The sequence below is a fragment of the Scyliorhinus torazame genome, chromosome 1, assembly GCF_047496885.1.
Source record: "Scyliorhinus torazame isolate Kashiwa2021f chromosome 1, sScyTor2.1, whole genome shotgun sequence".
Lineage (NCBI taxonomy): Eukaryota > Metazoa > Chordata > Chondrichthyes > Carcharhiniformes > Scyliorhinidae > Scyliorhinus > Scyliorhinus torazame.
In genome coordinates, this window is record NC_092707.1 from 349,252,960 (window position 1) to 349,266,665 (window position 13,706).

A 13,706-nucleotide genomic window follows, 5' to 3' on the forward strand; every position below is an offset into this window, starting at 1 on the left:
GCAGGGGACAATGTCCTGCGCAACAATTGAAAAGATGCGTTTGTCTTTTAGTAGGCATGGCCTCCCCGAGGTGCTGGTCACGGATAACAGCACTCTATTCACGAGTGAGGAGTTTGCGAGGTTCATGAAGATGAACGGCATACGCCATATCCGCACTGCCCCTTACCACTCGGCTTCAAATGGGTTGGCAGAGCACGCAGTGCAGACATTCAAAAGAGGTCTAAAGAAGCAGTCTTCCGGATAAATGGGCACGAGACTGGCTCGCTTTTTGTTTACGTACAGGACCACCCCCCATGCGGTGACTGGGGTAGCTCCCGCAGAACCCCTAATGGGCTGGAGACTTCGCACCCGCCTTAGTATGGTTTTCCCGGACATTGGCGCAAAAGTACGCCGCACACAAGAACGGCAGGGACAGGGATTTTCTCGGCATCGGCCGATTCGGCAGTTTGCGCCCGGTGACCCAGTGTTCGTTCGGAATTTTGCTGGTGGTGCCCAGTGGGTTCCTGGCTGAATCTTTCGCCAAACGGCCCTATATCTTACCAGGTGCAAGCCCAGGGCCGTCTCCAGCGCAAACATGTAGACCACGTTCGGTCCAGAAGATTATCCCCTCCAAAGATTCCCCGCCCCCGGAGCTCATTTCTACAGCGCAGAGACCAGAGACAAGGGAAGGTAGTCCTCACAATCTTCCACTGGTGCCTCCCTCAAAGCCTGCGCAGGTCGTTACAGAACCGAATGGAGATAGAGACGCTGACATGACGGAGGCAGCAGACTCTGACTCCGAGATGGAGACACAGGACGCATCAGAGGGGGAATCCTCGGGTCCACGGGCCGTGGATGTACAACCGTTATGCCGTTCATCGGAGAAGCGCCGGTCTCTGTCTCGTTACATGCCGCCTGATCCAGTGCCGCGTGCAAATGGTGTCCGGCCTGCGGCAAATCAAGTTCGACGCCCTCCTTCGCCCGGGTCTTCGATGGATTCCTTGGACTTTGGGGGGGAGGGATGTTATAACCTGCCTGCTTACCATTGGCTGGGGACTAATGACAATCCCACAATCCTGTGGGAGTATGAGCTGCCCCAATGGGGGGGGGGGGGGAGAGAAATCATTAGTAAACTCCAAGTATAAATAAAGCTGGCCAGTTTGGAACCAGCAGGAAGGAGTGTGCAGCAAGGGAAATTGCTGCTGCTGTTATATATATATATATATATATATATATATATATATATATATATATATATATATATATAATATATATATATATATATATAATATATATATATGCTATTGTAAATAAATGTTATTACTTTGTATCCTTAAAACTCATACTGGATTCTTCGTGGCCCTCACAAAATATACAAAAAGGATTCCCCACAGCAAGATTTTCATTTCAAAAGTGTTATTGTGGAAAAGCAGTGGAAGAGGTCTCTGAGTCATGGTTGATGTATAATTCTGAGTAATTTGAGGAGGGAAAACAGTATTGCACTGAAAAATACAGAAAGTGTGTTATAAAAATAATTAATGAAGAGTAAAGGTCTAAATAATTCAGTACAAAATTGTTTTTAATTTATTAATGTTGAAAAGTTAAATTGTCACTTTTATTTCACTTTTAAGTCTTACTTATGAGCATTACGGTATGACTTTTATATTTTAACTAGCCGATTAATAAGTCAAATTTCAGTTGTGTAGCTTCTAGCAAAATAATTACTAATAAAAAAGATGCTCAAATATTGCCATCTTCTGGGCTCATAATAACATTACTACTTTTTGGCATTGACTGTTAACTGGTAACTGTTAATCCAAGTGTATTGATATATTATTCTCATTTCAAAGATAAGAATTATTATTTGATGTTCAAAGAGATTTTATCCACTAAGAAATGGCAAACCATTGTTATTTTGAGGAGAGGTAAAAATCAGAAAATGTGCAATATACAACTTATGAAATAAATATATAACAGTTATGATTAGTTCTCAGCTACAATGTTCTTGTTTTGAGTAAATGGCCTTCGTATCCAAGGCTACATTACACTTGCAAATAAATTATTTCCTCAAATAATTTATTTTCTTTAAGAAATTGCATTATGCAATGTTTGAGAACAGGGAAATTGATCGATTTCAATATAAACTGAAATCCTATACATAGGCAAGTGCAATTTTCTGAATAATTATAATTTGGAACGGTTTATATTATGGGTCTGAAATGACATATTGATTAAAATGTTTAAATTTAGCAGAACATTGAGACTTTTTCAACTATTGTGTATGAAAAGTTGATCTACCATTTTTATAAATGTTCCTGAGGCATCACTTGCATACCTTACACAAGTGTAACTCGAGCCAACTTTCAGTTGACACTTGAATCATGAAACTGCTGCAGCCCTTTGGTTTTCCATGTTCGAAGATGTGTTAGAAACAATGTTTTCTCAATTGCTTAGAATGGAATCAGTTTATGGTGGCAGTGGTTAGCACTGCTGCCTCACGGCGCCGAGGACCCGCGTTCCATCCGGGCCCTGGGTCACTGTCCGTGTGGAGTTTGCACATTCTCCCCGTGTCTGCATGGGTCTTGCCCCCACAACCGAAAGATGTGCATGGTAGGTGGATTGGCTACACTAAATTGCCCGTTAATTGGGGGAAAAAATAATTGCGTACTCTAAATTTAAAAAAATACTTAATCCGTTTGATAAATATTACCATTTCCTTTGTAATTTAAAATTAGCATTTTTCAGTTTTACTAAATCAAATAAATGTATTGTCTTTTAATCCTAAAGGTTTTTCTGACATTCTCCCTGTTAACTTCCATTTTTCATTTTGTAATAAGTGACTTGCCAGTTATTGAAATGCAGTCGCATTAAATAAAAGTTTATTAATCAGTAATGCGTGATGTTCCCAACAGGAAAAAATATAACTCTAGGTGGCTTGCAGTTCTGTCACTTCACATGAAAATACTGCTGAAAACATCTGGTCAAATATTCAGCAAGGGCTGAATATCTCCTGAATGCAAATTCTAAATTTGGAACAAGCTTTACTGTTACCTCTTTGACTTAAACCAATTCTACAAATTATTTACCTTTAGTTATGGCTTTCATTTTAAATTCTTAATATTTCATGTAGATACTAAGACTGGCAGTGAAGCGATTGTAAACATCAATGAACATTATTTTGGTATTTGTGAAGATTTGCAGAAAGATTTATGTCCACATGAATGTGGAATCACACAAGACATGAGAATGTAAGAAACAGAAGCAGCCGTAGTCCATATGCATGCTCTGCCATGCAATACAATCACGGCTGAGTTGCTCCTTCAATCCACTTACCCCCTTGCTCCGCATATTCCTTGATTCCATAAGGGACCTGCTGATCTCAGCCTTGAATAACGCAATAATGGAACATCCACAACCTTTTGGATAGAGAGTCGGGCGGCACGGTAGCACAGTGGTTAGCACTGTTGCTTCACAGTGCCAGGTCCTGGGTTTGATTCCCGTTTAGGTCTCTGTCTGTGCAGCATCTGCACATTCTCCCCGTGCCTGCGTGGGTTTCCTCCCACATGTCCCAAAAGACGTGCTGTTAAGTGAATTGGACATTCTGAATTCTCCCTCTGTGTACCCGAACAGGTGCCAGACTAGTGGCGACTAGGGGCTTTTCACAGTAACTTCATTGCAGTGTTAATGTTAGCCTGCTTGTGACACTAATAAAGATTATTATTATTATTTCAAAGATTTACAGCCCTCCAAGGTAAATACATTTCTCCTCATCTCGGCCCGAAGTGAACAACTCCTTGTCCTGTGACTGTGTCCCCATATTCCTGATTTCCAGCCAAGGGAAACAACCTCTGTGTCTACAACCCCCTTCAGAATTTTGTATGTTTCAATGAGATTGCCTCTCATTCTTCTAAACTCAAAAGCGTATAGGGCCAATGTACTCCACTTCTCATCATAGGACAATCCTTTCATTCCCAGGAACCAAACTAGTGAACCTTCACTGTGCCATCTCTCAGGCAAGTACATCTGTCCTTGAACGAATAGACGGAAACTGCATTCAATATTCTAGGTGTGAACAGTGGCAATCGTGTGTACCATCTACAAGGTGCACTGCAGTAATTTGCCAAGGTTCTTTCGGCAGCATCTTCCAAACTCACAACCACTACCATCTAAAAGGACAGGAGCAGCTGATACCTGGGAATCCCACCACTTGGCAATTCAGAGATGGCACCTCGTGTTCGAGCTCAATCAGCTCCAGGGGATTTGTCAAATTTTAATCCCTTATAAGTTTCTCTCTTACCCTTTCTTGCTGATAGTTATCTTGCATTCCACACTCTTAGTAGCACCTTGATTACCCTCCATTTCTGCTAAGTAATTTGTGTTTTCTTTTGTGAAGAGAAACACGCAACTTAGCCATTTCCTCATTCTATTTCTCCAGAGACTTCTACAGAGCAGAAGGAGGCCATTCGGCCCATCGAGTTTGCATCAACTCTCAGAATGCGCACTCTACCGAGGCCCACTCTCTGCCCTATCCCTATAACTCCACACATTGATCATGATACTAAGGGGCAATTTAGAATGGCCAGTCCACCTAATCTGCACACCGAAGTTTAAGATTCTTCTTTTCGACTCAAATATGTTGCTCTCAAAGATAAATTAGGTGTGTTTTACAGCTCCGCCTCTTGCATCTTTTTGGCATAGGGCATGTAAAATATGATCGATAGTTTGCCCAGTGCCTTCCTGCCCACCCCCAACTTGTTCCCCATAATATGGTTGGTAAGCACCCATTAGGACACCTGCCCTTAGTCCTAAAAACCCTAACTCCCTATTAAGTGGCAATTAAGGGCTTAATTCCACCTCCATTGTCATATTACTCTGGCCAGTGAAACATAGATGAGAGTGGGAAGCCCACTTTTTCACCATCGGTGAAAAATCAGGAAGAACCCGCAATTAAGATTTATCAAACTGTAATCGCTCACTTGTATTTATCATATTCTAATTATCTCATTAAAAATTGCAAAGGAAATTAGGTTTAGACCAGTCATTCCTCACTTATCCATAAAGGAAGTAGTTAGCAGCATGTATTGATTTATTTAAGCAGTACTGCATATGTTTGAACTAAACTATTTCACATCACATTGGAAACAATAAAGGCTTGGCTATTATCTACAACCATCATAATTGTAAGTAATATTTAGCACTGCTTATAAAAATGAATTGGCAAAATCGATCCAGTTAATTTTTTTCAAATGTTTTGACTTTATTTCAAGAAACTCCATTATAAAAGAAAGACTTGTAATACAGTTGGTATTATATAACCAATGTGTGTTGGAAAGTTCTAAAATGCCAATTTTCTTTTGGCAAATTCAGAAAACACCCATGTGGTTTTTTTTAAGATTGTAAGTGTTACACTTAAAATACATTGGTGGAGGGCAGCATGGTGGTGCAGTGGGTTAGCACTGCGGCCTCACGGCGCTGAGGTCCCAGGTTCGATCCCGGCTCTGGGTCACTGTCTGTGTGGAGTTTGCACATTCTCCCCGTGTTTGCGTGGGTTTCGCCCCCACAACCCAAAAATGTGCAAGCTAGGAGGATTGGCCATGCTAAATTGCCCCTTAATTGGAAGAAATGAATTGGTTACTCTAAAATTTAAAAAGAAAACACGTTGGTGGGAGCAGCAATACATTATACAGTTGTAAGTCCCCAACATTCCCCGATTTCTCCCACCCCCGACCCTCCAATACGTCTATAAGGTTAAATACTGCAATTTCCTTAGTACTATACATGGCAAGGTACATTATTACTTAGCATAGAATTCTTTGCTTATTCTTATTAACATGTCCAGCTTGGAATACTTTTATCAATATAGAAGTTGATAATTTCTGCAAGACATCCTTTGGAAAACGAATCCTTCTTTGTGACTCAAGATTCATTGATTAACATGTTACTTTCCATAAGAACATTCCTCTGTTACATGGAAACTGAAGGAAGTATGCATGATGCATATTTTTCATTCCTTACAGGAGTATGGCCCGAAGGTTCGGATGGAACAGATATTAATGCACTTTGCAGATCACACAGCAAAAAAGTGGTGGCTGTTGCTGACGATTTCTGCAAAGTCCACATCTTTCAGTACCCCATTTCTAAGCCTAAGGTGAATAATAACTTATTTCCCATGTATTCTTAAGCTAAAGTTACAGTGCCATAGTCAAATCAGACCTTGAATCCAGTGACCAAATTTAGATCAGTACACTACTGAACACCACTATATACCAGTAAGATTTTTAAGTACATAATTTTGTTTAGTTGTAAAACTTATTGTGATCTGTTTCCTTACTGCAGATTGTACTATGGTACCATTCCCGAGGTCTTTGGAGGCCGGGAATACTGGAGTATGCCATTTCAAAGCTCCCGTTTCCCTGACCCAGTGTTCAACTTGAAAAACAAATTTTGGGAATTGGGGTCATTGCAGAGACTACCTTGTTCACAATCCAAGTTAACAGTTTAGGCTTTGCAACATAAAACACAGCCTTGACATTTACTGATGATGCCAAATTGGGAGGGTTATTTAACCCAGCGGAGGATTGCAACAAGTTATAACAAATTGGTAAACTCGCTGAATGGGCAAATAATTGGGAAATGGATTTCAACATAGATCATTGTCAGGTGTTACATTTCGATGAGAAAAATAAGGAAGTCACGTATTACTTGGAAAAGAAGAAGATAAATGGGATAGATGAGCAAAGGGATCTTGAGAAGAAATACACAAATCACTAAAGGTTGCAGTGATTCCTGGGCAAGGGTAAACATCGTCTCAACTTCTACTCTGTTAAGCCCCCTCACAATGATCTATGTTTTAATAATAACACCCCTCACTATTGCCAAAACAAAAGCAAACCAATCACGGGTTCATTTCTAAAGGGATAGTTTTAAAAAGCCAAGAGGTTATGCTAAACATACATTTAATCTTTGTTAAATCCCATTTGGAGTACTTGATACCATTCTGGGTGTCATATTATAACTTGGATATGGAGGCACTGGAGAGGATAAGAATATAAGAAATAGGAGGAGTAGGCCATTTGGAACCTGCGCTGCCATTCAATAAGATCATGGCTGATCTGATTGTGGCCTTGACTCACTTTCCTGCCTGTCCCCATAATCCTTTATTCCTTGGAGATCAAACATCTAGCTCATCCTTGAATATATGCAATGACCTAGCCTCCCCTGCTCTCTATGGTAGAGAATTCCAAAGATTGACAACCTTCTGAGAGAAGAAATTTCTCCTTCTCTCCATCTTAAATAGGAGACTTCTTATTTTTAAACTGTGTCCCCAGTTTTAGGTTCCTGAACTAGGGGAAACACCCTCTCAGTTTCTACTTGTCAAGCCCCCCCTCAAATGATATATGTTTCAATAAGATTACCTCTCATTCTTCCAAACTTCAATAGTACAAGCCCAACTTGCCCTCAGAAGGCATCATACCTTAATCCCAGGAAGGAACACAGTAAGACGTCTTACAACACCAGGTTAAAGTCCAACAGATTTGTTTGGAATCTCCAGCTTTCAGAGTGCAGCTCCTTCATCAGGTTTGCACTCCGAAAGCTAGTGATTCCAAACAAACCTGTTGGACTTTAACCTGGTGTTGTAAGACTTCTTACTGTGCCCACCCGAGTACAATGCTGGCATCTCTACATCATGGCTAGCCAGGAATGAACGTAGTGAACTTTCTCTGAACTGCCTCCAATGCAAATATATCCGCCTCTTAAGAAAACTGTACACAGTACGCAATACATTAGTGCATGCTAATGTGATTTATATACAAGGACACTCAAATCCCATAATACCACAGCATTTCTCCATTTAAATAATCTACTTTTTTACTCCCTACTAAAGTGGACAATCTCACATTTCCCACATTATTTTTGCTCATTCACATGACCTGTTGCAGACTCTGCCCTCATCACAACTCGCTTTCCTACTCACCTTTATATGTCTGAAAATCTGGCCACAGGACATCTAGTCTCCTGCTCATTGCCCATATTTCTTGATTCACTGAGAGTCTAAACACTTATCCATATCAGCCTTGAATATATTCAACAATTGAGCAATTTTGGTTGAGTAAACTTGCAGGCAAGAGCAAAACTAGAGTCCATCGATATAAGATAGTCACGAAGGAATCAAAGAGGGAATTCAGAATAAATGAGGAAATTGAAATACTGCAGCTTGGGGAAAAAACCTGCCTGTTAACAGATAAAAATGGCAGACCGTGGCTCTAAATGTAATCTGAGAAAGCTGTAAACGTATTTATAGATTGAACAACACCAAAATTAGCCATATTGTATCATTAAACAGCATTGAACCACAGAGGCTCAACATTTCAGTGTAATCTTTTCTACATCTTTGCTTAAAAAATGTGGATGTCTGAAATTATCCAAAAGATATGGGAGAAAATGGGATTGTGACTGTGGAACTGGTTTTATTCAAAATGCCATCTTTGATATCCAGTTAGAGAGTGAGCACACAAAAGTGAAAAGGATTTCTTTAAACCCAGTTTGACAGTTTTTCCATTGTATTAGTCCCAGAGAAAAATAGATTTACAATTAAATGAAAGATTTACATGTGTTTTGATGGAAGTACTTGCAACACCTTGGAAAGACCAACTACCCCAGTGACACCAAATTGTGGTTCTTCCTCCATATTCATTCCTTGTCCACTAAATGCTGGCTGGCTAATGTTATGCTATGTACTTCTAATAAAACGTTACTGGTACATTTACCTCATGTTCCATTAGTAAAAATACCCAGGCAACCTCAGTAGTGGATCAATGAATCCTGTGGGATAATTTTAACTTCACAGGCATATGCTTGCTTTCTTTTATTTATCAATGTTTCTTCTACTTAGCAATGTTTTTTCCCCTAATATGATTCCAACCTATGTTCGTAATAGGTATAAAAATGCAATGAAGCAGTTCATGTACGCTAGAGTATGGTAACATCTATCTTCATTTAGATTTTCAAAGAACAATCTCCAAACAGCTGAGGCAAAATGGGAGTGTTGACATCGTATGATGCAGCATTGCCACCTCTGACTATTCCTGGGGATTGTCTGATTATTCTGTTATCTCTGTACCTGAAACAACCCATGTTCTGGCACCACATTGGTTGCTTTTTTGCACTGGAATCCCACATTCAACATTTCCCTTGCATTAGAAATAAATCTTTATTATTGTGAATAACTCTTTATTATTATAAGGGCTAATATACATTGCTACATTGGTTTCTTATGCCACTGTGCCACTATGGTTATCACTGCTGCGTCAATGCACCAGAGACCCAGGTTCAATTTCAGCCTTGGGTGACTGTGTGGAGTTTGTACTTTCTCCTCATGGTATGCGTGGGTTTCCTCCAGGTTCTCCGATTTCTTCCCAAAATCCAAAGAAATGCAGGTTAGGTGGATTGGCCATGCTAAATTTCCCCTTAGTGTCCAAAGGTTAGGTGTGGTTACGGGAATAGGGCGGCGGAGCAGGCCTAGGTAGGGTGCTCTTTCAGAGGGCCAGTGCAGACTCGATGGGCCAAATGGCCTCCTCCTGCACTAAGAATTCTATGGTTCATGATAGCAGATAAATAATAGGGTATAAATATCAATTTCCCATTATTTATCGTATAATCCTTCGGTTACAATGTTTATGTAACTGTAAATCCAGGACTAGACCTTCCATTGACCTAACTATTCCCTTCCGATGTGTTTCCAGGCTCCGAGCCATGTTTACAGTGCTCACAGTAGTCATGTGACCAATGTCAGCTTTACCTACAGTGATGGTCACTTGATTTCGACAGGAGGAAAAGACACTAGCATCATACAGTGGAGAGTGACAGAGAAAAATCCTCTTCCATCAAATGGAAACAACCTCGAGCAGAATGCTCCATCTTCTCCAGCTGACGGTCCAACCGAAAATGCGCCAGTGTCTTAAAATTTCAAACTAAATTAGGAGATTCTTGGCTTATATGATGAGGAATGGTGGCTGGGTATAGTGAATAGGGCTGCTGGATTTGTTTAATTCTGATCTACTCTTCCATTCCAAGGATGGAAAGGTTCCCAAGGGCATCACTTGGAAGTGTCAAGTGACTTTAATGACTGGCCAAAGTTCTTCTTGGGAAGAAATTGCAACAGTTAAAGTAGGTTTTAGTAAAGCGATTAATTAAATAAAGTCAGAAGTTACAGACTGTAAATACTGGAAAAAAAACACTTCTGTGGTTGGGATATGCTGAAATAAGTCCGCTTTGTATTATAAAGCATTTTTTCAAGTTGAACTTAAATGATTGCATAACAAACAACGTTAACTGTTAACTTCAGTCAAAATTAACTCATTTTAGCAGGCCCGTTTGTGGCCAAGAATTGTGAATGAAATTGACTCACAGTCTTCTGGTAAACCACGACTGCCATGAGGATGGCACTGCCTTCTTGAATACTAAATATGCAATGTCTTCATATCACCAGTGTCTGGTGATCAAGTAGACATTTTTGTGATCTCTTATTTGAAGTAGGCTTGCTTACTTTTGTTTGTCAGATGAATTAAAACTATACCTCGTAAAGTGATCTCAAGTCTACACACATCTTATTGTATTTTTTTTAAGTTAAAGGTTAATTTCCAGTAATGGACATGTATTAGGAGCAGTTCATCATCTTAAAAGAAAATCAACCATTTGAAATAAGTCTAGGATTTGGTCAAATGCAAATTGCCTGGTTGATTGTTCTTTCCTTGTCTGGTGAAGTTCGACAAGTTGATACCATATTTATATTTTATGCTGTATCATCATGGACTACACATCTTAACAGTTGCTATGTGTTAAATTTGGTCGTGGTCAGCCATGGAATAACGTGCTACACAAAGTACACTATCAGGATATTAAAGTATAGATTTGTGTTTTCATGGGGTTTTTTCCTTACTTTTTTTAAACCTGGGAAATTGTTTAAAATTTAAATTCACTTACTTGCTATACAAGAGGGGGGAAACACTCACTGACAATATGCAAGGGGAAGTGTCCAAATGAACTTATTTATACTTTGATTTGCATGGAATAAACTGCATCTTTATTTGATATGTTGATCCAATGCTTTTGGTTTAATGAGAATTTATGGTTAGTATTTCTAGATGTTGTTCAGTGTGCTTAAGTCTTAAGTGTGAAATCAAGTGTTTACCAGATCGTGCCATTCCAAAGTGGATCAGAACTGTCATTCCCTTTGAATCTGTACTCAGGATTAACTAATTACCAAGCATCCAGCAATCTAGAGGAAGTGCCTAGATGGGTTCTAAAAACATGTAGAGCTCCTTTAGTGTATATTAGGTGCTATCTGGGGATGCTATTAACATACAAGAGCCTTACAGCTACCAACTAACAGTATAACAACCATTGAATTGATGCATCGGTCTGCAATAACTTATGGAATTTAAGGTGGGAAATATGTTGCTGTATTAAAAACACACTCAATGATTGTAAGGGAAATATGATTGACCAAGGGTTTTTCCAATGTCTTGATGTTAGAACTATATGTTTTCATGCATTCCTGACAAATGCCATAAAAATTGATGGGGAAAAAATAAATAAAAGTGATCAGAGTGAAAATTGAACTGTTGGTGACTTTTCAATGTTCTACAATCTAATCTTGTTCAATTTTTAAATTAGTTCTTGGAATATGACAACATTGTTAAGGCCGTATTTGTTATCCTAATAAGGTAATAATCGGTCTTCCCTTTATCCACTGCAGCCCATGTAATTAAGGTAGGGAATTCCAAAATTTGTGTCAACAATGAAGAAGTAATGATGGTCTATGTCCAAGCCAGGATGCGTAAGATTTGGGGGTGAACTTGGAGACAGAAGCACTCCCGTGGCATTGCTGCTGTAGCAGTGATCAAAGACAAGGAAGGTGTTATTGCTACGGTCCCAGCTGATAATACTGGCCAAGTCAGATCCCAGAGTGAAACCTGGCTTGATAAATCCTAACTTTTTTTTAAAAAACCATGGAGGTAAGTTACTGAACAAATTCATAAGGATTTGCTGATGAGCTTTTAATGCAAATAATAAAACATTTATGAAACATGAAAAATAAACTACATTGCACCAGACAAAAAAGTTGAAAAGATCTCAATATCAACAGCAGGAAATGGTTCAAATCATAGTATTCCTTTACATCAGCAATATCTTTGCAGACACAGACAAATTCAGACAGCTAAACAATTTACAATAATTATTTTATACTCTTAACATTCAGGGTAAGTATGAGGCACACGTGAATTAACAGGTGAATGATGGTCAGACACCCCACGCACCAAAATAAATGACAGATGTGGCCAAAGGAGATCCTGTGGATTTTTCAATAGCCCATCCAGATGTTTGCCACATTGTGAGTCAACCAGTCTCATGGAAATATTGTCTTTCCAATCTCTGCATTTGAAGATCACATCTTGGAATTTTCTCCAAACGTTATTCTCGGACAACTGCAACAATGGTCTATCTTGCAGTGTTTTAGTCTTGCCTTCAGAGATTCCTTTCCTCTGGTTTTCCAAGTACACCCAAACTTCACCTTCCTAGCATAATTTGAGATCCTCAGCTGTACCAAGCGGAACACCGCTAATCCAAAACGTCCATGGGAAGGAATCATGACGTTTGATTGCCGTCTGACCTTCTGGGCTTCACCCAAGCACACTTCGCTTCAAGTTTGCTCCTTTAGCTCTTTCCCTTTTGCTCTGAGCCTATAACTCTGCTTTCTTTCAACTTGACTTCTGGGACCTCTTTCTGATCACTGTCATTGGTGATGAAGGAGGTCAATTTTTAGACCAATAACAATCACCTGAACATTGTGGATCATGTTGAGTACTTTTTGTGACTACACCCACCTAGTTAATTGATTGTTTTATCACAACTCTGAATTGTAGTGGTGGCAATAGGAGATCAGAAGTGGACTCATTACAGAGTGCCAGCATTTTACTTCCTATTGTAGCCATTGTATTGATATAGGTGGTGTAGCTAGGAATTAGCTGGATATATATCTATACTGTTGAGAGCCTCTGGAAGAGGTATAGTATAATCATCCATGTCATTGTTTTGACTGAAGATGACTTGTCATGGACTTCACCTTGGCTAAAGGGGATAGTGTTCATTGATTCTCCATTTATTGTTCTAGGTTGTCCACCATCATTCCTACTTTGTTATGGTTAAGCTACAGAACTTTTCTCTGAACTATTGGTTTGATAATGTTGTCCTGTCTAAAGCCTTCTTTTGGTGCTCCACTTTATCCTTGTGTTTGAGATCCATTAAGTACCTCATTCTAAAGCATGTCTACTGCTGCATCTAATCAAGTCAAGATTTGTTCCAACCTTGATGACTATCAAGAAGTAAGGGGTATGCTGTGCCACAAGAGGGCAAGGGGTCAAATGTGGGAAGATGTGGTATATCAAGCAGTAGAGACAAGATAAGACAAGGAAGGTATTAATATGGGAAATGATAAACAATCTGACCTGGAGGGATGACGCGAACAAATCTAAGAGTATATTAAGAGATAAGGCTAGAGGCTACAAAAATAATAAAAGGACAACATTTAAGGCTGTGCATCTGAATGCATGTAGCATTTGAAACAAATTAAATTAACTGAAATGCAAACAGAAATAAATAAATATGATCTGACGGCTATTACAGAGACATGGATGCAAGATGTCATAGATTGGAGTCTGAATATT

General features: G+C 39.4%; 1 protein-coding gene across 6 annotated transcripts in view; it reads left to right on the plus strand.

Moving 5' to 3' along the window:
* LOC140425871 (echinoderm microtubule-associated protein-like 4) overlaps window positions 1–11,600 on the plus strand; it is a 371,640-nt gene extending 360,040 nt beyond the window's left edge. For all 6 annotated transcript variants that reach the window (XM_072510261.1, XM_072510260.1, XM_072510258.1 and 3 more), the window contains 2 exons: window positions 5,997–6,127; window positions 9,723–11,600. In XM_072510261.1, coding sequence (XP_072366362.1) covers window positions 5,997–6,127; window positions 9,723–9,941 — 350 coding nt within the window. In that variant the 3' untranslated portion in view covers window positions 9,942–11,600. The remainder of the gene's footprint in view (window positions 1–5,996; window positions 6,128–9,722) is intronic.
* Window positions 11,601–13,706: the final 2,106 nt, after the last annotated feature.